The 27,175-nt window shown below is 31.2% G+C and overlaps 2 protein-coding genes, 2 non-coding genes and 2 pseudogenes across 4 annotated transcripts; 4 read left to right on the forward strand and 2 right to left on the reverse strand.

Annotated features, from left to right (window-relative positions):
* The first annotated feature begins 7,865 nt into the window (after positions 1–7,865).
* Positions 7,866–8,786, forward strand: LOC105796092 (major strawberry allergen Fra a 1.05). Its single transcript, XM_012625722.2, has 2 exons — positions 7,866–8,223; positions 8,293–8,786. The coding sequence occupies exons 1-2, from the start codon at positions 8,040–8,042 to the stop codon at positions 8,586–8,588; spliced, it is 480 nt and encodes a 159-aa protein (XP_012481176.2). The 5' UTR covers positions 7,866–8,039; the 3' UTR covers positions 8,589–8,786.
* Positions 8,787–10,156: 1,370 nt separating this feature from the next.
* LOC105796093 (major allergen Pru av 1-like) lies at positions 10,157–13,375 on the forward strand (annotated as a pseudogene).
* A 6,806-nt stretch (positions 13,376–20,181) lies between these two features.
* LOC105796859 (major allergen Pru ar 1) lies at positions 20,182–21,075 on the forward strand. Its single transcript, XM_012626691.2, has 2 exons — positions 20,182–20,464; positions 20,575–21,075. The coding sequence occupies exons 1-2, from the start codon at positions 20,281–20,283 to the stop codon at positions 20,874–20,876; spliced, it is 486 nt and encodes a 161-aa protein (XP_012482145.1). The 5' UTR covers positions 20,182–20,280; the 3' UTR covers positions 20,877–21,075.
* A 199-nt stretch (positions 21,076–21,274) lies between these two features.
* LOC128040076 (U2 spliceosomal RNA) lies at positions 21,275–21,470 on the reverse strand. Its single transcript, XR_008194736.1, has one exon. It is a non-coding gene; the product is annotated as a U2 spliceosomal RNA (small nuclear RNA).
* Positions 21,471–23,289: 1,819 nt separating this feature from the next.
* Positions 23,290–23,876, forward strand: LOC105796860 (major allergen Pru ar 1-like; annotated as a pseudogene).
* A 2,085-nt stretch (positions 23,877–25,961) lies between these two features.
* LOC128040054 (U2 spliceosomal RNA) lies at positions 25,962–26,157 on the reverse strand. Its single transcript, XR_008194714.1, has one exon. It is a non-coding gene; the product is annotated as a U2 spliceosomal RNA (small nuclear RNA).
* Positions 26,158–27,175: the final 1,018 nt, after the last annotated feature.

Raw genomic sequence — 27,175 nt, forward strand, 5'->3', positions numbered from 1 at the left:
GCTCTGCCGATTGCACTAGCAATGACCTTTCTTGGCTTCTCCTTTGACATCTTGACAGCAGGTAAGCAGTCTGACTCCACGAGAACGAAGAGATTGAAGATGTTTCTGAAGAAGGAAAAAAAGGCCGCCAATTGGAGACTCCAAGCAATGATAGAAGACATAGAACGGCTGGGGAATATTTGTGCCATCAAGGAGCCGTATCCAGCTTAGTAATTATTGAAATGGTGACCGGTGAGAGCATCAGGGGATTAATAGAAACCTTTATGTTTTATACATTCTACTTTATGTTTTAATTAAATTGTTTGACATTAAGTTAATTAATAGAAAATATCCATATTATTAATAAAGAAAATATTTGGCATATTATCAGTGAAATTTTTAGACTGAACAAGTAAGATTAGAGAATTGACAAGTGTCGTATAGTAAAATATTAAAAGAAACACATGATAATCTTTTAAGATTATTTGTGTAATAAAAAATACATTGTCAAGATATCAAATACTAACATTTATTAATATGTATTTTGTTTTAAAATATATATTTTAATAAATTTTTACACTTTGTTTAGAAAATAGTTTAAATAAACATATGTTTTAAAAATTTTAAGATAATGACTAAAATTTTGTTTAGTGTAAAAACAAATTTATTGAGAAATATTAGTATTAAAATTATATTTTAAACAAATTTAGTTTAAAGTTAATATTTGAGAATAAATCATTTCAAGGAAATAAGAAATGATACACAGAATGAATAAAATGTATTAAAATCAATTCATTATTATTCAACAATTTCTTTTTGAGTTAATAAATTCTTTTTGATTTTTTTCAAGAATTTTTCTTTAGTTTTCTTTTAGTAGAGTTTTAACAATCTTTTCAGATTGTGAGAATAATTTTCAAACTTTTTCTTACCAATTTTTCTTTCTTGGAGGAAAAATTAGAGTAGTTGTGGATTCTTATTGTTTTCAAGACTCCTTAGAAGTTTTACACGCCATGTTCCATTTTTTCTATCTATTTTTTTATTGTTCTAATATTTGATTTGTTATTCTATTTTATTTATCTTAGTTATTTATTTTAATTGTTTTTTAAATTTTTTTATTTGACCTGGATTTGTTTGCATTTCAGGTTATGTCAAAATTCAAGTTTATTTCTGAACGTCTAGAGCCCTAGTCAAATCTGCGACTTGGACAAATTTACGATCATGTTTCCGCACTTCGTCATACCACGTGTTGTAATATTTTGGTCACTGAGTCGTTAATTATCGTTAACGGTGTAACGGAAAGCTGACGTGGTACGTTAAATCATAATAAATTTATCTATATATCCGTGGTTCAAAGTAGGAGTGTAGGCAAAAGGGTAAATAGCAATATTGGTCCCTTAAAATTATCTTTAATTCTTTCTGAATTTATGAAGTTACAAATTAATATCATAATAAAATTGCATTTTTGATTTTTTTTTTAAAGTTACCATTTATCTTTAGCACTCAAAAACACAATTCTAACTTCGTCTCTAGTTTAGAATGTTATTTAGTGGATAACAAATGCAGGCTAGGGATTCAATTACGTGAAGCACAAGATGAGGAATCAGAAAAAAATACACTAACAGTGTGATTGAAGGTGAAAGATCGAAGAAATTCAACATTTATACAGTATGAATTATTAATGTATTGAAATTTGTATAAATATAAAATATTTTAAATATGATTATGAGATAAGAAAATACATCAATAATTTAGATAGTATAATTATAATTTGTCGAAACCATTTTTATAAAATTTGAAAAACGGGGATCGACTTTGAAAATAAAATGAGAGTCGCCACCGATCTTTTATTAAGGTGTGACCGGTTCACCGTTAAAATGATTTTGGTCTGCGAAATTTTGAGAAAATAAGTTCAGGAGTCGGTTACGTACGAGGAAGGGTTAGCACCCTCGTAACGCCCAAAATTGGTACCAAATTGATTGTTTAATGTCTTAATGTCGAAATTTTGAAAAGATTTTGAAATACAATCCTTTGAAGTTTAAATTTGAATAAACCAAATTGCATAATAAGACGCACTTATTTCGAAGAAATAAATTGCCATACTCAGTGAGTTAGGGTGCAACAGTTCAATCTTTAAAGTTAGATTTGTCCTTTTAGATTTTAAAAATTCACGTGTTTTGAAAAGGATATTTGGTTAGTTGGGTCAATCGAGAAATTGTAATCCAATAAGTTAGGGTTCAATTTCTTGAGATTCCTAAACACAAAATATTGCCTTTATTTTAAAATCGATATGCCGTTATTATATTAAATTACGCAACATATATTTATAAATAAATTAATTAATTAATAATTTTTTTATTGAAATAGTGAAGTTTAAACTTTAAAAATTATGATGTTTTAGGGCTAAATTTTATAATCTAAGTGTAATTTTTAGATTGTATATAAAATATAAAAAAACAAAATATTTTGTTTTGAACTTAAACAGAAGCCAATTTTAGGGGGAAAGTTTAGGGGTTTCGGGGGGAATTTTGGGATAAAAACGCCACAAAAAATTATTTTATTTTGAACAAAATGACGCCGTTTTCCCAAACGGTGTCGTTTTGGGAAATTTGAATATATAGTAACGGCGTTTTTTTGTTAAAAACACCGCTAAATCTCATATATTTTATTTATTTATTTTTTGTATCTTTCATTTAAATTTTACGTAAATAATTATTAAAATTTTAAGTAATATTTAAAAGTATTTGATACATGTATAAATTTTAGTTTTTTATTTCATTTATATTTTTTATTTTATTTTTTCTTATATTTTGGTCCTATCCAATTTAAATAATTAATTACCTATATATATATATATCCATATAAAAATATCAAATGGTTAGGTTTAAATGTTTTAAATATACAAGTATTAATTAATTGTATCATTTAACAAGTCTCAATTTATAAACCTTAAGGTTTAAGCTTAAACCCTAAATTAACCAATCAATCTACATGCATAAAGTAATCATCTATCCATTATATATCTCTTAAATAATATAAATTATATACTCATAATTTCAATATATTAAATTTATTATTATCTATTTTAGAAATATATAAGAACATATTTAATATAAAAATTAATAAAACTAATTAATCTAAAATTAAACTCTAACCTAACTGTTAAAACCCTAAACACCAAATCCCTAACCCCTAACCCTAAATCCCCTAACCCATAAATCCCCCTAACCCCTAAAGCATAACACTTAACCCCTAAACCTTAAATCACAAACCCTAAATCGATACCCCAACCTACTCCTTAAACTCTAAACCATATACTATAGTGATAATTATTCAATATTTTAAAATTAATACTATCTCTTTTACGATTATATAAGAAATTGTTTAATATATAAGCTAAAAAAATCAGTAATGTATCCAAAAAAACTTTAAAATTATTTTAAATAATAGTATTTTAATTTTTCCATTTTTAACAAATATTTTAAATTATTTTAAATCCCTAAGCATTAGCGGCGCTTCTTAAAAACGCCGCTAAATCCCCGAAAGCTCAGAAAACGGCGCCGTTGGGCTTAGTTTTTTATGCGGCGCTTTCCCAAAAACGACGCTAAAGCCTTGAGCATTAGCGGCGCTTTCTTAAAAACGCTGCTAAATCCCTGAAAGCTCAGAAAATGGCGCCGTTGGGCTTAGTTTTTTTTTTTTGCGACGTTTTCCCAAAAACGCCGCTAAAGCCCTGAGCATTAGCGGCGCTTTCTTAAAAACGCCTCTAAATCCCCGATAGCTTAGAAAACGACGCCGTTGGGCTTAGTTTTTTTTGTGGCGCTTCCCCAAAAACGCCGCTAAATCCCGAAAGCTCAGAAAACGGCGTCGTTGGGCTTAGGTTTTTTGCGGCGCTTTCTCAAAAACGCCTCTAAATCCCCGAAAGCTTAGAAAACGGTGTCGTTTGGCTTAGGTTTTTTTGCGGCGCTTACCCAAAAACACCGCTAAGGCCCTGAACATTAGCGGCGCTTTCTAAAAAACGCCGCTAAATCCCCGAAAGCTCAGAAAACGGCGTCGTTTGGCTTAGGTTTTTTTGCGGCGCTTTCTCAAAAACGCCGCTAAATCCCCAAAAGCTCAAAAACGGCGTCGTTTGGCTTAGGTTTTTTTGCGACGCTTTATCAAAAACGCCACTAAATCCCCGAAAGCTCAAAAAACGGCGTCGTTTGGCTTAGATTTTTTTGCGGCGCTTTCTTAAAAACGCCGCTAACTCTCCGAAAGCTCGGTAAATGGCGTCGGTGGGCTTAGGTTTTTTGCGGCGCTTTCTGGAAAACGCCGCTAATGATCGATCTTTAGCGCCATTTTTTATCCAAACGCCGCTAAAAACGCCGCTAAAAGTCTGTTTTGGTGTAGTGCGAGACAACAAGATGTCATATACAGTAAGTTAGGACCCAACATCTTGAAATCTCACATGCTTCATTTTGAAATTGTATGGTTTTAACAAAATAAGCACTTGGCTATCTAAATTCATCGAGAAGAATTGAAGCCCAGTAAGTTAGGGCACAACTCACTCGAGAACCATGAACACCATGCCTTTTCTGAAAATTATGAAATAAAATGATTGTAGTGCTTTGATAAAATACAATTTTTACAAATGAGACATGATTGAATAGTAATACATAATATAAAAGATAAATAGCAACACAAACCTACACTAAGACATAACAAGTAGGTGATAGATAAATACAAATAGCAATAATGATTTTAATCATATTATACTAATACTAACATCAATGTCCAAAGCTAAACAAATCTATCATCAATTTTAAGAATGCACCAAGATAATAAAAAATGAAAAAAGTCCTACGCATAAAAGTTTTAAAATAAATTGCACGCATGAACTCAAAATAAACTTGAAATAAAATAATAACAACCTTGAAAAATAGTATATAAAAAATTATATAAACATTTAGCATATAGATATACAAAATGAATTTTAAGATATAACCTAAACAAAACATTAAAATGTATACAAATTATACCAAAATCTTATAAAATATACATATTAATAAATAATGAATCAAATAATAACATGTCAAGTTTGAAGATAAAAATATATAATAGATATTAAAAAATAATATATGATAAATTTAAAACATATCAATAATAATTTAAAATAATAGTATATTACATTTTAAAACTATACTAATAATAAGTTTAAAAGTAATGTCAAACTAAATATTAAAATATGCTATAAATAAATATATTAAAATAAGTACTAAATTGATTTAAAATTATACTATTAAAATCAAGTTAAAGTTAAGACATAATTTAAATATAAAGAAATAATAATAATAATAATAATAATAATAATAATAATAATAATAATAGGATTAAAAATGATATTGGAATTCAAATAAAAATAAAAATAAAAATAAAACACTACAAATAGAAATAAAAAAAGAAAAAATAAAGATAAACTAAATTGGTAATCGACTTAAAAAATGAGGGACTAAAATTGTAATTAAACGCATGACCTGGGCATTCAATCCTAATAATGAAAACGACACCGCATAACTGTGGATCAAATTGAAAACAAAATAAAATACGCGATTCAAATTAAAAAAAATAAAAAAAATCAAATCGAAACATCACAAAACAAGAGGGACTCGTCGTGCAAATAGACTAATGAACAGAGATGCGTGGATCCTGCCCCGAGTCGGGTCACCATGCTGGTCTGAGCCTCTAAACGGCGTCGTATCATGGCCACTGCACAGGCTCTGAACGACGTCGTTTCTTTCACTACTTATAAGTAGAACCCCAGAGCAATCAACAATTTATTTTATTTAAAATAAAACCTAAAAGATTTGCTTGCTGTTTTCGGCGCCGTTCTGTGAAGCAGTCGTTCGAAAAGGAACTTCGAATCCTTGCTCAAACTCCGATTGCGACGGAGAGAACCAGGATCCGGCGGCCAGGTAAGTTCTCTTCTAACTCCTCCTTTTTAAAAAGAAAAGAAAAAAAACTAACATAGATGGATCCCCTCGCCGCATCTGTGGACCGACTGCTCAGGGGATCCTCAGCCTCGTCCGACCCCGATCGCAACGGAGACCAGGTAAGCCTCTCCTTTCCTTTTTCTCTTCTATTTTAGTACTTATCAATGAACAAAGGAGCAGAGAAAAAAAAGAAAAAGCAAAAAGATTAACAATCACCTTTCGAACTTTTCGATTTCTTCGAATGAATTTTTTTTGTATACAATATGCGTGTGTGATTTTTTTTTGTCTCTGTGTCCTTTACAAAGGCCTTGCCTTTTTGTTTTATAGGCCGAAAGAAAAAATAAATAAAAAGAATCCATTTTTCCGTTTTCGCTGCTGCGTTTTCTTCCCATTTACAGGTACGGCGTGCGGGGTTGGGGACGTGGCATGTATGGAGGCACGCGTGAGAGCAAAGGCTCAGAACGTATAGAGGCTGGTCACGGCGCTGGGGTTTGCCCTAGGGTTGCTCTGTATTTTTCTTATTGGGCCGCTTCGTCATTGGGCTAGGGTTTTAGAAATTTAGGTTGGGTCTGGGTTGAATTTGGGTTGTGATATTAGGCTTAGTGGGTCTGATGTATTTTGGGTTTGTAATATGGACGGATGGACTTTTAATAATTTTTGTTTTTATTTATATTTTTGTTTATTTATTTATTTCTGATTTGGGCCGGGCAAATTTGGGTTATTACATAATTCATAATGAATTTGTGGATATTAATCTTTAGATAATTATTATTAAATTCATTTCATTTCGCTTTATGTTTTTGGCATAACGAAGATTTAAATTTAAGTATTTTTAAGGAAAATGAACACTCGATCAATAGATCACAACTTGAGGTTGTAAAGTTTTCTTAACTCATAAGTGGAGTTAAGAAACGGCATGGAGAATTCTTAACCCAGCTTGTGGACAAGGGGTGAAGGCAAATTTTTTTTTTTGGATAAGTAAATTGTATTATCCAATAAGCAGAAAAAAAACCCTGCCACATCCAACAATCCACAACAACGACACTGTAGCTGTACAGTAAGAACTTAGACAAAACCAAAAACACAACATATTACAACAATCAAAACCAAAAGCCTATCTTATACATTTCTCAAACTCCATTGCAAACATTATCTGTTATTGACAAAGTTTGAATCAGTGGGACATTTACCACTAAGACGAAGATGCATAACATCTTTAACTTTCTTCAACAAATAGCCTACTATTCTTTTCACACCAAATAAAGTATAAAACTACATTCCATGCCAGCTTAGCAAGCAGACAAGGAATGACTTACCTTTCAAACAAGAAGTTGTCTAGCTAAATTTTGGAAGGCATGTACCAACTGACTTCCTGATGCCACACAAACCCAGAATAAGTTGTTACAAACCTCAAGATCAGTAGGCACACTCAAAGAAAATATGATTTCAAGATTCAGAAGTATCAAAACACAACAGACAACAACGATCAGAAAATCATACTATAACTAAACAATCTGTCGTGAGTGGTAGCAATGGAATTTCACCATTTTAGTAGCTTATATCTTTATAATTTTTAAAGGATTGAATCAAATTTTTATCATTTTAAGAAGTTAAAATACAATTTTACCATTACTAATTTAAAATTTTATAAATTATAAAGAGAACCAAATAAAAATATTACTAAAAACTATATTTTAAAATTTTTAATAGACTATATATTTAAACAGTTTAATTATTACTAAAACTATATCTTAACAGTAAAATTATTATTCAAAATTGTCCGTGAATTCTTGTAAGAATCACGGACTGTTCTTCAATAGTTTTCCTGTTCCTAATAGTCCAAGCACTTGAATTTAAAGTCTTATATATGTGTTTAAAATATTAGAGTTCTTTCTTTTTAATCTTCTTCTGATATTGGCTGCTTCCATGATCCATAATTTTGTTCTTTATGGTAAACTTATCTCTGTTTCACATCAAAATTTTCAACCAAAAACAATCCAATAAAATATACCTAGCTACGATTTCAAAACTTCATAAATACTACATCTTCCCAGCTCAAAAACACCTCTGATCATTTCTCAATATCAACAGAAAATAATGGGTGTTTTCACTTATGAATCCGAGATTGTTACAGCAATCCCACCAGCTAAAATGTTTAAGGCTTGTATCCTTGATGGTGACACACTCATTCCCCAGATTCTTCCTCAGGCTTTTAAGAGTGTTGAGTACATTGAAGGCAATGGTGCGGCCGGTAGCATCAAGAAGGTCACTTTTGGAGAAGGTTAGCTCATTTATACAATTTTATACTTGGAAGGAAAAAGGGTAAAATTGTGTGTTTTTGAATGTGCAGGAAGCCAATTCAAATACATGAAGCAGAAGGTTGAAGCATTAGACAAAGACAAATTTGTGTATATTTACAGTGTGATCGAAGGTGATGCATTGATGGATAAGCTTGAGAAGATCACTTACGAGACGAAGTTAGAGACCTCTCCAGATGGGGGATCAGTATGCAAGACTACTAGTAAGTATTACACCATCGGTGAGTTTGAGCTCAAGGAAGAGGGAATCAAGGCAGGCAAAGAAAAGGCATTGGGAATGTTCAAGGCCATTGAAGCGTACCTGCTGGCAAATCCTAACACCTATTGAAATGATCCCAATATGGAGATTGCATGCAATGAATATCGAATAATTCGCCTTTTTTTTCTTCTAGTTTTTTCAGTTTTGCAGCTATGAACTTCAGATTGCTAATAAGAAGTTCATAGTTTGCCCAGATAACCAGAAGCTTGAACTGAAATGTCAAACATGAAATGAATAAAAGAGGATCCGATTTGTTTACTTAATTAATTAAGCTTCATTTTTGCTCTGTGATTGAGAGAAAGAAGTGAGTAGAGTTTATGGGAATGTTTTAGAAGAAGCTCAGAACAATCTTTCAAACATTGATTGGTTCAGGAAGGAGAAAGAGATGAAATTAGAACTTAAGACTCTTTTGGAGCAACAACATATAAACCATGTGGCTACAAAAAAAAAAAAAGAATAAAATGGATTGTAAAATGAGTTAAAAACACAACAATTTTTTCCAGCATTTGATGGTGAAAATTGAATCAAAACTGTCATCTTGGAAGGCCAAACTGTTAGGAAAATGTGGCAGATTAACACTTATTAAATCAAGTTTTTCAAGCACACCTATCTATCAACTCTCTTGTTTCAAAGCTCCCAAAGTCGTGTGTGACATAATGATCTAAGTAACCATCAGTACCCATGTTGGAACATTTTCAAAATATATATAGTATTTCAATAGTCGTAAATGAAAAGTTATAAGTAATCAAAAGTTATGTCACTTGGTTATTAACAAATATTCATAATTATTCAAGTAGATATCTATTGAATAATTGTTTTTATTGCTAAGATATGACTAACCATTTGGATAATTATGCATTCTATTAAGACACATGAGACCTCTAAGTAGGAGTGAAGTTTCATTTATATGACAACTCAAAAAAATATAGAAAAAGTTTATTTTTGATCCCTCACCATTTTTTATATTTCTAAATTATTCTATAAAAATTAATGTAGAAATTCTTTATAGAAATTGATATCCTTATTCTCCGCTTAGTACTCAGTAGATTGTTTCCGTCAATTCAAAACGTAGACAATCATTAGACTTTATTGTATCTTTGAGGTTTATTTATTAGTAAGTCTTTTGCACACCATAATATAGGCGGGGGCGAATATAACCTTAAAAAAAGTGGCATTGATACACACATTGAAGCCTTATCCTATTTCTTCATTTTCTGTTCGATGAGTTGTTTGTGTATTCGAATTTTTCTGACAGAAGATTTATACTAACAAGCCAGGCCAAAGAAATGTGAGATTAATGGCCTCAAGTGGTGGTGCCCTCACTTAAGTTATTAGAGTTTTTCCAATTTAATCTTCTTCTGATTTTAACAGCTTTCAAGATCCATACTTTTGTTCTTTATAGCAAGGTCAGTACGCAAAGCAGAATCAATATCGCAAGTCTCCTTTGGTGATTTCCAGACTATATTTCAAAATATCAATAAAGAACAATCCAATAAATTATGAAGAAACGAATCACCTGGCTAGGATTTGAAAGAGGCTATTCTTCATTGTTCCCAGTCTATAAATACTTCATCTTCTGTTTCACATCTCCACAGCTCAAATACCTCTTTCATTATTCCTAAAATCAGTTGAAAGTAATGGGTGGTTTCACTTATGAATCTGAGGTTATTACATCAATCCCACCACCCAAGATGTTCAAAGCTTGCATCCTTGATGGGGACAATCTCATTCCCAAGATTGTTCCTCAGGTTTTTAAGAGTGTTGAGTACATTGAAGGCAATGGTGAGCCTGGGAGCATCAGAAAGGTCACCTTTGCACAAGGTTAATTACCTCATTTATACCACTTGTTGACACCATTTTTTTGGATTGAAAAACAGGGTCGACTTGGGTTTTGAAAGCGAAAAAGGGAGTCGCCACCAATCCTTTTTAATGAGGTGTGATTGGATCACCTCGAAAACATGGTTGTTTTTAATAAATGATTTAATGTTATTAAAACAACGATTTTGGTCCACGAAATTAAAAAAAAACGGGTTCGGGAGTCGGTTACGTACGAGGAAGGATTAGCACCCTCGATACGCCCAAAATTGGTACCTAGTTGATTACTTAATGTCTTAATGTCAAAAATTGAAAACTTTAAAGAATTTTAAAAATACGATCCTTGTATTAAAACGTTGAAAATTTTCAGGAAAAAGGCATGTTTCACGTTATTCGAGAAAGAGAATCATATCCATAAGTTAGGACACAATGTCTCGAATTCCGATCGCGAATGAAAATGTTTATTTAAAAGATATTTAACTATCTTGGATTAGAAAAGGAATCACGACCAGAGTAAGTTAGGACACGATCCTTTTTTAATTCCCGATATCGTTTAAAACTTGAGTTTGAAAAGATTCGTGTATTTAGATTTATTGTGAAAATCGAGACCCAGTAAGTTAGGGTACGACATTCTCAAATCTAAACACGAGATTTTGCTTATTCAAAAATCATAGTTTATGCATTGAAATAAATTAATCCAACATGAAATAATAAAACACGATGTTAATACTGTAACAAAACGATATTGAATACAATAGTGCAAAAATAATCTGACGATTGTAACAAAAATAAGATAAATACAAAGTACAAATCAATAACGTTCAAATAGCAATGTATACGAGCAAATAAAATTAAAGCATTCATTCAAATCAATAATGAAAATGAAACAAATAAATAAATGAGTAAGATTATAAAAAGGTAAAAAGATATATGTGTGTGTATAAAATTATAAAAATGTGAAAAATCTATATACGTAAAAATATATGTAAATATGTATATATACGTTTATGTATATACATAAAGTTATGAAATATATAAAATATAAAGGTAAGTATATGTATATGTTTTATGAAAATAAAACGTACATATATATTATGTGCATGTATGCATTATAAAGTATATAAAAGTATATGTATACAAGGATATATATATATAAATGAGATATAAAGTATATAAGTATATATTTATGAAAATTGAAAATATATATGTATATAGACATGCAGCTATATACATAAAATAATAAAAGGTAAATATGTATAAATGTTCATAAAAATAAAATATGTGTATTCGTATATTAAAGTATAAAGTATAAATAATAGATATCTAAGTAGCTATACATATGTAAGTAAACTTGGAAAGTTATATGCGTACACATACTATAAAAATATGAATGTATATATAAATTATAAAATGTATTAAAGTGTAAGTATGTATATATAGGTATGTACACATATAACATAATCTAAGAAACGGTACAAATGGGTAAACAATAAGGCAAATAAGAGAAATAAAAGCAATAATGATAATAATAATAATGATAATAAAACTAATTAATTTTTAAAAACAATAAATAAATAAAAAGACAAATAATAAAAAAAACAAAATAAAATAAAACGGGACTAAATTAAAAAACAAAGCAAAATCCCAAGGGGGAAAAGCTGAAAAGGAAAAAAACTAAAACAGGAACCAGATTGGAGGGAAACCCAGAAGCGAAAGACTGAAAGGGTAAATAGACCCTCAGTCCAAAACACGCGAATCCTTGGGGCCCAACGGGTCAACATGCGGGTCAAGCTCAATATGGCGCCGTTTTGGAGCCACTGATCAGACTCCAAACGACGTCGTTTCACACATCACATAAGGGCCAAAAAGAACCTAATCTGGCAACCACCCTTTCATTTTTAACGAAAAGAAAGAAAAGGAAAAAAATGAAACATAAAAAAGAGAACAGAGAGCCCGAATGCTCTCCTCTCTGCGCCTCTCTCGGCCCTTAAGCTCATGCCACCATGCCGCCCCCAGGGCCAGTGGCCGGGGTTGCAAGAGAACGGCCCCTAGGCCTCCCCCTTTTGTGGCGTCCCTGAAGGCTAAGCCTTCTCAACCGCGAGACCAAAAGGAAAAGGGATGAAACGCCCCTTTTTGCTCGACTCCGACGACGGCAAAGGCGGAGTTCCGACACCAGCCCACCGAAGCGGTAAGGTATCTTCTCCTTTCCCTTTTAGTCCCGTTTTCTTTGTTGAACGATTGCAGAAAAAAATAAAAAATAAAAGAAATAAAGTAAATAAGAACACGAGAACAGAGAAGAAATAACTGGAGTCCACCTTTTTTGATCTGTTTTTCCTATTTGAATTCAAAACGCTGTAAAAAAAATTGTACAGAGATATTGTTTGGCTTTTATAGCCTTTTACATTGTATTTTGATTGTATTTTGCTGTCTTGCACTATCTGTTGCGTGCTCCTGCCTTTTTTTCTATCATTTTTTCGCAGGCGTTGATGAAGCTAGTAGCGGTGGGTGGCGATGGGACAAAACGAATGATGATGGCAGAGGGATGGGCGCGGCGCTAGGCTTGGCTAGGGTTTCCGTTCTCTGAAACCCTTGATTGGGTTCTGGGCCTGTTGGGCTTATTGGGCCGTTTGGGCTCTGTTAATTGGGCCCGGGCAATAATTGGGCCACTTTGTATCATTTTTGTATATTATTAAGTTTGAAGGAAAGAAGGATGAAAATGATGTGTTTTTGGGCATGTATGATGCAGGAAACCAATTCAATTACATGAAACAGAAGGTAGAAGCATTAGACAGAGAAAAATTTGAGTACATTTACAGTGTGATTGAAGGCGGCTGATGAACATGCTCGACAAAATAACTTACGAAATAAAGTTAGAAGCCTCTCCAGGTGGGGGATCCATGTGTAAGACTAGTAGTAAGTATTACACCATCGGTGACATTGAGCTCAAGGAAGAGGCAATCAAAGCAGGAAAAGAAAAGGCTTCGGGTGTATTGTTCAAGGCCATTGAAGCCTACCTCCTTGCAAATCCCGATGCCTTCTAAAAGTCGCAGTATTATGGTAGCATCCACTTCAAGGAATATCAAGCAATTGCCCGTTTTTCTCTTCTAGTTTTTAGTTCTGCAGCAAATGAACTTCAGATTTCTAATAAAGACTTCATAGTTTGCCTTAATTACCAGGGAGTTTGAACTGAAATGTGAAGCCTGTAATAAACAAAAGAGAATCCAATGTATTTACTGAATCTAGTTGTGTGAGATATTGATTGAGAATAGAGAGTCCATCAACTTTCATCGTTCAAGATTTATTATATTAAACTTGAACATTAACAAACTCAAGTTTAAGAAGAAATTTGAAACTAATTCAGACATATATTCCTTAAAGATCAACCTGGAAGGCAGGAAAATTGTTGGGGAAATTCAAATCCATAAAATTAGTCTTCACTGTCTGCCTATCTCCCTACGTTTTTTGGGTCATTGATATAATGAATTCCACTAGCTTTGGTAAATAATCTTGGTCTTATAGAACCCTATTATCCAAACTCTTCCTTTTGTATATTGTGTCTACATCCGACACTCTAACGGACTGCAGTAACCTAATAACACTAGCAAAATGGAAGTGCTCAAGATGGTCTAATTACAGAACCTTTTTTGTTTTATCTTACAATAACATCCATGTAAAATTTGGCACATAAATCATTGATCACACTGAATTTCTGGAACTACGGTGGTGGTAATAACATGTTCCTCAAGTATTTCAGATTTCCACCATCTTTCTACAGTCATTCTATGTTAATACTTATTACTAACAAACAATCATGTCTTACATACAACCAGACAATAGTATGGGAATATGACCTCAAAATACTTGAAAAACAAAATAAAATTTGAACATAACTGTATTGTATGTATACCCGTATCCGACAAATCTGACTTCAGAGTAATCTATATATTAGAATGTCAAAATAAAAGGTGCAAGAATAATCTAATAGTTGAAGCACTTGCATCCAAGTTTTTGATTGCTTAAAATATTAGTGAATTAGAGTTCTTTTCCTTTCAATCTTCTTCCGAGTTCCAATAAAACTGTTCTCATGATTCAATGATTTGTTGGTTTATGGTCAGCTTAATGTTGTATATCGAAGAGATAAGTACACAAACCAGAATCATTTGAGAATTTTTAGGTGTTTTTCTCATACTAAAGTACAAAATTTCACTAAATCTCGAGAGCAACATGGTTGGAACAGGGAAGAACAACTTTAATAGAACAATAGTTTTATGTAGTGACGACAATATATCAAATATCTGCAATTTTTTCTTTTTAATTTTTAATTTTAATTCAAATTTACATAATTACTAATTGTTACTATCTAAATCTAAATTATTTTAAAAATAGAAGTATAAAAATAAAAAAAAATAAATTCAAAATATAAAACACAAAATTTAGTAACATAATTAATTAACTTCTATAATGAACTGTATTATGTATGTATTCATGTATGGGTATTTGTTCAAGTAGGATATTTGTCATAAAGCAATAATGAGGCTAATTTATATGTACAAAGCCAACCTATTATGTCAAAATACTCAACACTAAAACTAAACAAGGAGCAAGCATGGACCAAAGGGGGCCAATTGTATTATCCTTTCATGTGCTTTCTCTACAACATCATATTCTTTGCTTTATTTATTACAATAACTTACTTGGCTTATTAAAATTATAGGAGAATAAAAATGATTATGAATAACCCTTAAATAATTATAAAAATAAAAAATTTATAAAAATTATATAAGATTATAATAAATTATTAAAAGTTATAAATAATTGTCATCTAAGCCTGTGGTGTAAAGGCTCATTCAAATGAATATTGATTGACATTAAATCTTTGGGTTTAACCTATGGACACCTATAGGTAAAACCATAAATTCTTTTAGAAGGAGGTGAGATTTCATTATATATTTTTATGAGAGTTGAAATATAATTTCATCATTATATTAACATATATCTTTATAGTTTTTAAAAATTTAAATTTTATTATTTATTAAAAGCCTAAACTATAATTTTACCATTTATTTATAACTTAAAATTTTATAAATTTTCAAGGCACCCACTTCGTTCCTATTGAATCCAACCATTTTGTTTTATAAAAATTATAAAATTATAGAAAATATGAAAAATTATAATTTTGTAAAAACAATATTAAAAGTTATCAGATTTATCACACCTTAATGTAGAAGAATAAAAATATTTTATATCAAAATTATTTATAAAAACATATTAATAAATGATTATTAGTGGAGTGATAAATTTTTTATATGAATTGTTAATTTTGTGTTCGATTCTCAAATAATATTTTTAAGTTGTTTTATTTGAAAAGATAAAAGTATCCTTATAATGATATCTTTTACCCTTTAAAATAAATATATTTTAATAATTTCACAATTGGATTGGCGTGACACCGACTCTGTTAGCCACTTTATATATAATATAAATATAAAAAACTATAAAATATAAACAAAATAAAAAAAACCATACAAAATTTATAAAAATACAAAAAAAATTTATAAACTAGCTCTATATTCCAGTCTCAATTAAGGGCGAGCAAAATTCATTTTGACTCGAAAAAATAAAAAAAAAGTTTGAATTTTGAATTATTTGAATCGAGTTAATCGAGTCAATTCAATTTTTTTTCAAATTTTGAGTTCGAATTAAGTTAAATTTTCGAATTCGAATAATTCGAATAAATTAAATATCAAACCCTTTTACTTTTTCCCAAAAATTTTACCTTCCCCAATACCTCCAAAACTTTTTTCCTTTTACTTCCCAAAATTTTTACTTCCCCAAATTCCCAAACTTTTCTCCTTTTGCTTCCCCAAACTTTTACTTCCTCCTAAACCCCAATTTTTTTTTCAAATTTATGTCTACTATTTATATTATTGAATTAAATTTCACATTTTGTACTATTTATATTATTGAATTGTTTAATCATCTTGAATCTTTATCAATTTCTATTAAAATTGAATTATTGATGATGCCATAAAATATTCGTGTTAAAATTTTATGTTGGTATCAATTTCACATTTTATTTTTAAAATAAATTTTTATTTAAAAATCACATTTGTTACATTTAATATATTTTTAATTTCAAAATACATTATAAGAATCGAAGATAATTGAAGCAATTAAGCAAGCAAATAAGCTAACCCATAGATAAAAGATTAATAAATAAAATATTAGCGGATGAAAGCTAATAATAAATTTGATTACGGTAGGTGACAATAATGACAAGGTCTTAAAGTTATTTTTTTAATTTAACTTGAACAAATATATTCGATCCAATTCGATTCGAATTCCATCTCACTTGACTCGGTTCGAGAAAATTTCAAATCGAATTAAGATAATAAAATAAAATTCGTCAATTCAATTAACTCGAAAAATTTTCATTCGATTCGACTCGACCAAATGTTGAACCCTAATCTCAATCACTCTACTGAAATCCCAGAATTCTGTTCAAAGTCATCCCGGCAGCAATAGTTAAAATAAAGTCAAAGGTAGCTCCTATTAGAGCTAGAGTTGAAAGTGATTGCAAGGGTGTGAGAAAACGATCCCAAGGAGTTGAAATTTTGCAAGCAATTTTCAAGAAATAAATTATGAATCCAGCACAGAATTTGTGCAACATTTTTATGCATTATATATCAAACAAATAACTTGACAGCAATGTCTTACCCTTTATGACAGTAACACTACCTTTATTTATTTGTTAGAAATAGAGGAGATTATCTCATGCTACCTTTTAAAAGTCATACCAACTTGTTCAACTTCTGATATATAAAACCATATCCTCGTGTTATATGACATATATGTGTTCAACGCGGAGATTTTAAAAAATTAGAAAAATTTGTATTTGATTTTCATGAGTATGGTTGTGGTTAGATCTAATTATGGATCGAGATCTATTCGAAATTTGGGAGAGTTTGGACTTGAACATTCACGGTCCAAGCCCGACCCGACCCGTTTTAAGTTTATAATATTTTATATTATGTTATTTTTATATATTATGTAATTTAAACACATTAAAAAATAAACCTATACTAAATATATAATATTACTCTGATGTAAATATTAAAATAATGTTAAGATTGACTGTATAAAAAATTTTAATAAACAAAAATGTATAAAATTATTAAATATTAAAATATAATAATATAAATATTTTTAAATTTAAATTTAAAAAATAATATGGACGGGCCTAAAATAGGCTTGAATTAGTCTGTTGCAAATGTGGGCGAGTTTAGATAAAATTTTAAGCCCAGATTTCAGGCTGGACCGGACTTGAACAAGCATAAAATATGTCAATATCATGCTTAGGCCCGGTTCGACCCGACCCATGAGCATATCCAGTACTTGTGCATACAAGATAATATATATATTGGAAAAAGACTTTTACCGTTAGAAAATGAATCACTTTTCAAAGAATTTATTTGTAGGATAGTGATTCTTAAAATTTCCTTTTATTGGAATACATTCGTTTTATGGTTTATAGAGTTTCTTTCGGGATTTGTAACTGTCTCTTTCAACAATATTATCTCTAATATTTGAACTTGAGTTCTTTCTTACAAATGTAATGTAGTTATACTTGTTAGTGAGTGGTTCCTAGATTTGATGTATTGACAAGCATCAATTTTTGTGAGATAACGTTCCGTTGGGGATTAATTTCTCACATGGGAGTGTAATTCCTTTGGATACAGGTGAGAAAGTAGTGTGAACAAAATGTGACTCGATTAGGAAAAAAATTATAATTTCAAATTAAATAGTTTGACTTAGATTTCGAGCTAACTTAAATAAATAGCTTGAATTTGTTGAGGCTGTAATGAGAAGTACCACGAGTAATGTTTGCTGTTGTCTGGCATTGTTCAGCCTCATAACTTATTTACAAATTAACAATTTTTATAAACAAAACCTTTGGGCTATGATCTTTGTTGATATTTTGAACGGTGTGAGCTCATATATGATGTCCAAATTGTTTATAGAAACATATTTGGAGATTGGTTTGGATTGGATAAAGAAAATCGAATTCCTTATTTTAAGGAGATTAGATTGGACCAGGTAACTTGGTAATAAATCCTAAAGACTTTAAAACTTATCTTGGACTTATTGAAGATATTCTCTATATTGATTAACTGGCTACTTTAAAGGGAAGATTGATTGTAATTGATCTTGATAAGCCTGAAACTCTTATATATTGAAAGGCTTGCAAAGGTAAAAGAATGTGGAGAATTGTTTAAAACTTGTCTTTTAGAGTGCATTTTAGAAGTAAACGGGTGATTCACTTGGTTTACAAATTAAGTTTTCAGAAAGAAACTTAGAAAAGATTGAATTTTAAATACTATCTTAGACGTTGTAAAATTAAATTTAAATATTTTAAAGGACCACGACATCAGTTGGTGTTGAAATATTTACCTTGATTCTAAGGGGGTATGAAAAACTTGACACATGATAAACATCATTAAACTCAATACTCGTAAGTGTTGAGATATCTCCTAAAATACTCATATCTTGGGCACTTTCGAACACACTTATTTTAGTAAATAATATTCTTTTCATGTAAAAAGAAAATCGAAAATGTATAGAATTAAGTTATTAAAAATTAATGTGGTTTTAAGAAAAAAGTGTTATCCAATTTATTATATTAGACTATAAAATTTTCAAGGATCAAAATAAAAAATTAGAGGGGCCGAATTCAAATTTACCCTATTCTGAAAAATATGGTATTTAAAGAAATATAAAAGAATTTAGGGAGACCAAACATAAATATTCCATTTTTGAATAGATCGCAGAAGATAGAACTTGAAATTCTTTAGAGGGCCGAACACAAAATTTCCTTTTTTCGATAGGATAATAAAAGCTTAAGAAGAGTGAAAATTTTATGCCTACGCCCCTGATGTGGCTTTCATTTGTTAATACCTAGCATCAATGTACCCTTAAAAATATGGCATAATGATTTTTTGGCCCTCCAACTTTATAAAAAGTCATTTTAGCCATCCGTTTAATTTTTCGTCTCTTTTAGCTCTTGAACTTGCATTATTTGTCAAATCACCCAAAATTGATGGAAAAGTTAGTTTTTGTTAACTTTGCTGACATGGCATACATGTGGATTGCCACGGGTATGCCACACTAGCAAGTAATTATATTTTTAAAAATTAAAAATATTAAAAAATATATATTTTTGAATTTTTGAATTTTAAATAAAATTAAGTAATTACTGATATAACATCCACATGGCAATCCATTTCGGGGTAATTTGAGAAACAACTCAAGTTGAAGGTTAAACAATATATTATTTAATTAAAGGAAAAAAGATTTAAAATGTAATATAGAAATTATAGTTGCTTCATTTCTCACGGCTTGTTCCAAATTAATATATATGTTTTGTAGAATGAGAAAAATAAAGGATTTGAAAAAGCTTTTGAATCCATGAATACATCTTTTATTATTCTTTATGATCAAATTGGTCCATCGTAAACAAAATTACAAAAAAATATACATTTTTTAAAATTTCTCAACCGTGACCCCGTTCACCTAGATATTTAGCTTTCTAGATGGTCAAGTCTTCCCAAGCATTTGACTCTATTTTTTAAAATTGTTTCTCCTTCGACTTTTCATAGTTCTTCTTATAATAATAAACTAATAAAACAAAATTAATCGCCTTCTTATCTAACCAAATTTCAATAAATACATTTTTTTAATGAAATTCTTTATGCGGGGTGGTATTATTTTGGACTATTTCTTTGTCAATGAATCATATCCAATGATGAAATTGCTAAGCTTCAAAATGCAGTATATAAATGGCATGCTAGTTTCTCATTTCTTCCCACACCTCAACCTCAAACACTATCCACTTCATAAATTCTGTTTGTGTGTTCAATCCAATTGTTTGTATAATTAGAAGAGAAAAATGGGTGTTTTCACAAAAGAAGCAGAGGTGAGTACCCCACTCCCACCAGCCAAGGCTTTCAAGGCCTTTGCTGTAGATATCGAAAACCTAATGCCCAAAGTTGCCCCACAAACAGTCAAGAGCGTCGAGGTCCTTGAAGGAAATGGTGGCCCTGGTACTATCAGGAAGATCACCTTTGCTGAAGGTAATTTTTTCATTTTCTGTTCTTAAAAGGTGAACTACAAAATTTAGATGCAATTACATTAGTTAGGTGCCCATGATTCAAAATCTTGATTTGGTTGATAACAAATGCAGGGCATGGATTAAGTCATGCGAAACACAAGGTTGATGTATTAGACAAAGACAACTTGGTGTACGCTTACACTGTGATGGAAAGCGATTTTTTTAACAACAAGATCGAGAAAATCAGTTACGACATCAAGTTTGTTGCAGCAGCTGATGGAGGGTCAACTGTTAAGGTAGCTGCCACGTTTTACACCGCCGGTGACACTGAGGTCACTCCCGACTTAATGGCCCAGATCAAGGAAGCTTCCGAGAAGCGAGCCCTTGTTATGAAGGCTATTGAAAGTTACGTCTTGGCAAATCCCGATGCCTAAAACTGTGCTTTCATGGCGTTAATGGTGTGTGGTTTGGATATTTCATATGTTGTGTTACTCAAAAGCAGTGTTTGATTGGGTAATAAGTGATTTGTCTCTCTAGATTTGATCATCTCTATTTCTATTGTAATAAAAGTCTTTGGAGTTGTTATTATGTTTGATATATGAGAGTGAAGAATATACTTGCAGGTTTTCTTTAGGTGCCTCGTATACTGCTTTTTACAAATTTCTTAATTTTAAAAAAGAAAAACAAAATTACAAATAGCTACATTATAAGCACATTAATTCAGAGTCGAATGTTCAGATTCAAATAATTCTTAATATTAACTTAGCAAAGATAATTATTATCAACGATTGCTGATTGCATGAACTAGTGAAAATTATTTAACTAAAATTGGGTGCGGTACGCCGGGCCCACGCAATAGTGCAAAACCAGGGCAACGATCGAGAGCCCAAGTAGCAAGCTACGGTGATGGACTCTCCCACTTAAAAAATAAATTTAATATCTTGTGATCCAATGGATCACGTATCAGATATTAAACTGATAAGAACAGATACTACACTTGATCTTAGCCAAAATGCCGAGAAAGGTATGCTTTCAATCATCAAGCATCAGGCAATTTAAAGCCTGCTTCTCGCCTGTTCTTTCGTACTCTTCCTGATGTGGGATTTTATGCAAATCAGCTATAAAAGAGCCGCCTACTGGTGCTCCTATAAAGACTGAATCCTTCCTGAATAGACTGGTTCTGGGCCACTTAGGATTTGAATCAACAACCAAGGCACCTTTCAACAAGAAAACCACTGCATTTGCAATTTGTAAAACACACCACGAATAGGATTATGACTCTGCTCAACGAAAGGCTAAAATGACTCATTTTATAAAGTTAGTGGACTAAATAAGTTATTATGTAAAAAAAAAAATTAATATTTGAATTAGGGGTGACCGTTCGAATGAATCGAGTTAAAAGTTCGGTGACGAGTCTTATTTTATCATCTTAACTTGATTTGAATTTTTTTCCGAATTGAATCGAGTAAAATGAAATTCGAGTGAGTTGAATCGAATAAAATTGTTCGAGTTAAATTTAAAAAATTAAACATGTCAAATTAAAATTTTATTACAATATTCAAATTTCATGTTACAACACATAAATTTGAAACCATATATTTTGAAAACTCATTCAAAGCAACATAAGAGGGAAAAGAAAGATACTTTAGTATGATAAACTTGAATCATTAATTTATAAGGTTATTTTAGATTCTTTTTATATTCTTTAGATTTTTTTATTTTTGTAATATTTTAAAATTTTATAAATATAATATTTAGAATTTTAAAATTTATTTTGAATTATTTTGTAATTATTGTTGAGAGAGACCAATTTGTTCATTTCCAAAATTGAAAAAGATCAAATGTGTATTGCACCAATTAGCTATTTGAGTTATTCGAATTGTAAAATTTAACTCAACTCGAACTTGAAACTCTAATTACTTATTTGAGTTGACTCAAAAAAAAACTGAATGACTCAATTCAATTAACTTAGAATTCAAATTTTTTTAGTTGAATGCTAAACCCTACTTTGGCTTACCAAAACTTTGAAAAACAAACACTGCATTTGCAATCTCTAAATCACACCAGGAATAGGATTATGGCTCTGCTCAAAGAAGAAATAATGGCAAAAGCATTAGTTTTATCTATGTTGAACTGGAAGTCCTTGTACAACATTGTTTCCAGGATAGAAGTCTTCCGCTTTGGATCATCGCAGACGAACCTTCCCATAAACAAACAGTACACAGTTCTGTATCAGACACCTTTTCTTTCATTGTAAAAAGCAAGTTTAGATTGAATCCCAATCAAATACGTGAACATGCTGCTTCGGTTCGCATGTGACACTCTGCCAGGCAATAGGCAAGCCATCCACAAGTTGTAATTTCAATGGTTTACTTTCTTTCTTGTTTCCGTCTCCTATATCTTTTGTTTTATTATTCTTTTTCTATTCTACAGCTTTGGACTCTACAATTTTTGTCATTTTCATGGAGAATAGGAGAATATAAGCTGACTTAGCCGATATCTGTTTTCAAGATTTATTATTACAGAGTTCTTTCTTAACCTTCTTTTGATATTGACTGCTTTCAAGATCCATATATTTTGTTCTCCATGATAAGCTTACATCTGTTTCATGTCCAACGATATGTAAGGTCAGTACGCAAACCAGAATCAATTTTGCAAGTTATCTTCGGTGATTTCCAGACTACATTTAAAAGTTTCAATAAAATATGAAGAAATTGATCACCTACCTAGGCTTTGAAAGAGCCTAATATTCTTCATTACTCTCACTCTATAAATACTACATCATCCGGTTTACATCTTCACAGCTCAAAATCCTGTTCGATCATTTCGTAAAATCAGTAGAAAATAATGGGTGTTTTCACATACGAATCTGAGATTGTTACTGCAATCCCACCAGCCAAGATGTTTAAGGCTTGCATCCTTGACGGCGACACTCTCATTCCCAAGATTGTTCCTCAGGTTTTTAATAGTGTTGAGTACTTGGAAGGTAATGGTGAGCCTGGGAGCATCAGGAAGGTCACCTTTGCACAAGGTTATTTTCATTCAACTTCATATTTTGAGCCAAATCTAATATATGATTAAGTTTGAAGGAAAGAAGGATGAAAGTGATGTGGCTTTTGGACATGTATGTTTCAGGAAATCAATTCAATTACATGAAACAGAAGGTAGAAGCATTAAACACAGAAAAATTTGAGTACATTTACAGTGTGATTGAAGGCGATCCGCTGATGAACATGCTCGACAAAATAACTTAGGAAATAAAGTTAGAAGACTCTCCAGGTGGGGGATCCATATGTAAGACTAGTAGTAAGTATTACACCATTGGTGACATTGAGCTCAAGGAAGAGGCAATCAAGGCAGGCAAAGAAAAGGCTTCGGGTGTATTGTTCAAGTCCATCGAAGCCTACCTCGTCGCAAATCCTAACGCCTATTGAGATTGCATTCACTACAATGAATATCAAGAAATTGGCCTTCTCCTCTTCTAGCTTTTACTTCTGCAGCAAATGAGCTTCAAATTTCTAATAAAGACTTCATAGTTTGCCTGAAATAAACAAAAGAGCAGACAATGTATTTACTGAATCTTGTTGTGTGAGATATTCATTGAGAATAAAGAGTTGGTCATCTTTCATCTGAATAATCCTTGTCCTATTAACCACCTTTAATCATTAGTTGCATGAGTTAAATGTTATAGAGCTGGCTCATTGATTAAACATGTGTAGTTCATAATCCATTTACTCAAGACATTTACCTGAAAATTTAACAATTTCAGTTATGATTCTATGATCTGAAAAATTTTCCTCTCATAGTATTTACTACTGCCAGAGGATTCTGGATTAGTCTTGCCAATAATTTCAACTAGACTCTTCAGTTTGTATATCTGTACTGAAAAAAATCAGTATGCAACACTCAACATTAAGTCGGTATTACATAATGCTAGAATTGATGAATTAAAGGTACTCATTGACTGCAGGAACCTGATAACACGATAGAAAATGCAAGTGCTGAAGATGGTTTTAAGTACCCAACACTGAAAGCTCTAGGCTATAAAAACTGAAATGGGGTTAAAGTGGGTTTTTAGGAAAATCCTAGGGACAATTAAAGTATAAGATATTCACCTTTTGTTCTATCTTACAAGAACATAACCATGTTAAATTTGGCACATAAATCACTGATCAACTGAATTTCTGGAACCACGTACGGTGGCTGTAGTAACATAATATTCAGGATTTCATGTTAATACTTTTGCTGCAACATGTTTATTTCTAGAAAACTAACAAACTATCACCGAAAGTACCATGTTGCTCCGACGATTCATTATTCTTCAAGTACCCATACAGCCATACATGGTACTTATGTTATCCGGACATTAGTATGGGGATATGATCCTCATAAGACTCTAGATACATGAAACACATAATAAAATTGAAGATAACTGTGTTAGATACATACGGCTGTCCGGAAATCTGACTAATTTAGAGTAATCTACTGATTACAATGTCAAAATTGAAGATAACTGTTGTTAGATCCAAGGTTTTGATTGCTTAAAATATTAGTGAATTAGAGTCTTTTCTTTTCAATCTTCTTCAGAGTTCCAATAATATTGGTCTCATGATTCACTGATTTGTCGGTTTATGGTAAGCTTGATGTTGTATATTGAAGAGATAAGTAAGATATGTACACAAACCAGAATCATTTGAAAATTTTTAGGTGCTTTTCTCGTACTTAAGTACAAAATTTCACTAAATGGAAAAAAATCGCATAAAATATAAAGAAATCACCAAAGATTCCAGAGGGCCTAAAACTCACAAACAATTATATATCAGATATGTACATCATCAGCAAACATAAGTAATAATTGAGGTTTTAATTAGAAAGAAATTTTAATTAATTAATCTAGAGTCATTGCTCTTATTCTTGAAATAGATATTAATATAATTTAAGAATTTTTACGGATCAATATACTAAATAAAAAATTGTGTAATTTCGATTGATAGTGATAAATGAAATCTAGTTGAATTTTTCCTGAATATCCGTGTCTATTACTTAATTAAATTAATTAATTCTAATTTTAAATCAATCACTTGAATTATTCAACTAAATAATAGAAAGATAATAATTATTAGTACTTTTAATTGATTCACAACTAATCATTAGGATAATATAACCATGTTAAGTTTGGCACTTGAAACATTGATCAAACCGAGTTTCTATCACTATGGTGGTGGTTATAAAATGTTTCTGTAAGGATATCAGATTTCTAACACCTTTCTAAAGTCATGTTATTTTGTGACTTTTGCTGCAACATGTCAACCAACAACAATGCGGAGCCAGAATACTAATAATAACATTGGGACAAACTAAAACTAGAAATGTTATATAAGAATTAATTTAAACATATAAATAATTAATTCAAAATAAACAATATTCCAACAATAAATTCATCAACCAATTATCTTTCAACGATAAATTCATCCTTCATCCCTTGCGTTAATAAATCAAACTTCTAGAACTGGAATTGGGTGTGGTGCGCCAGGCCCAAGCAATAGTGCAAAACCTGGGCGACGCTCGAGAACCCCAGTAGCAAGCTACTGTGATGGACTCTCCCACTCGAAAAATAAATTTAATATCGTGTGATCCAATGGATCACGTATCAGATATTAAACTGATAAGAACAGATACTACACTTGATCTTAGCCAAAAGGCCGAGAAAGGTATGCTTTCAATCATCAAGCATCGGGCAATTTAAAGCCTGCTTCTCGCCTGTTCTTTCGTACTCTTCCTGATGTGGGATATTTTGCAAATCAGCTAGAAAAGAGCCGCCTACAGGTGCTCCTATAAAGACTGAACCCTTCCTGAATAGACTGATTCTGGGCCATTTAGGATTTGATTCAACAATCAGGTTCTACAACTGAAGTCAAAAGATTGACAAGCATCTTACAAGGTATGATAAAATGTTACAAAAATAAAAAAAGAAACATGTGACAATTTTTTAAAATTATTTGTAAAATAAAAAAATACATTTAGTATATCAAATATTAACCTTTTATATAATAAATTAAAACTAAATTTTATATTGAATTACTTTATTATTACAATGTATTTTCATTAACTAAGAAAAAGGAAATTGGCACTGCTGACAAAGGCTGATGTCGTAGGTCTTGAGCACTCAAGTTCAAATCTCATGGTAACTCTTAAATGGGAGAAATATGTTTAAGGATAATGATATTTTGATAGTCTTTCTTTATGTTGATGATCTCTTGCTAATGGGAAATGATGCATGGTTGCTTGAGGAATTCAAGGAGGAGATGACGAAGGTTTTTGAGATGACAGATCTTGGATTGATGTCCTTTTTTCTTGAAATGAAAATTAAACAGGCTAAGCATGAAGTATTCATCCACCAGAAGAAGTACGCCAAGGAAATCTTGAAGAAATTCAAACTTGAAGAATGCAAGGAAGTAAGTACTCTTATGAATCAAAAGGAGAAGCTATATAAAGAAGATGGAGCTGATAAAGTTGATGACAAACGCCAGTTGGATAACAAACGCCGCTAAAGATCGATCATTAGCGGCGCTTCATGGAAAACGCCGCTGAAAATAAGCATTAGCGGCGTTTTCCAGAAAGTGCCGCAAAATACCTAAGCCTAACGACGCCGTTTTCCAAGCTTTCAGAAATTTAGCGACGTTTTTGAGAATGCACCACAAAAAAACCTAAGCCCAACGACGTCGTTTTCTGA

This window comes from Gossypium raimondii, chromosome 3, assembly GCF_025698545.1.
Source record: "Gossypium raimondii isolate GPD5lz chromosome 3, ASM2569854v1, whole genome shotgun sequence".
NCBI lineage: Eukaryota > Viridiplantae > Streptophyta > Magnoliopsida > Malvales > Malvaceae > Gossypium > Gossypium raimondii.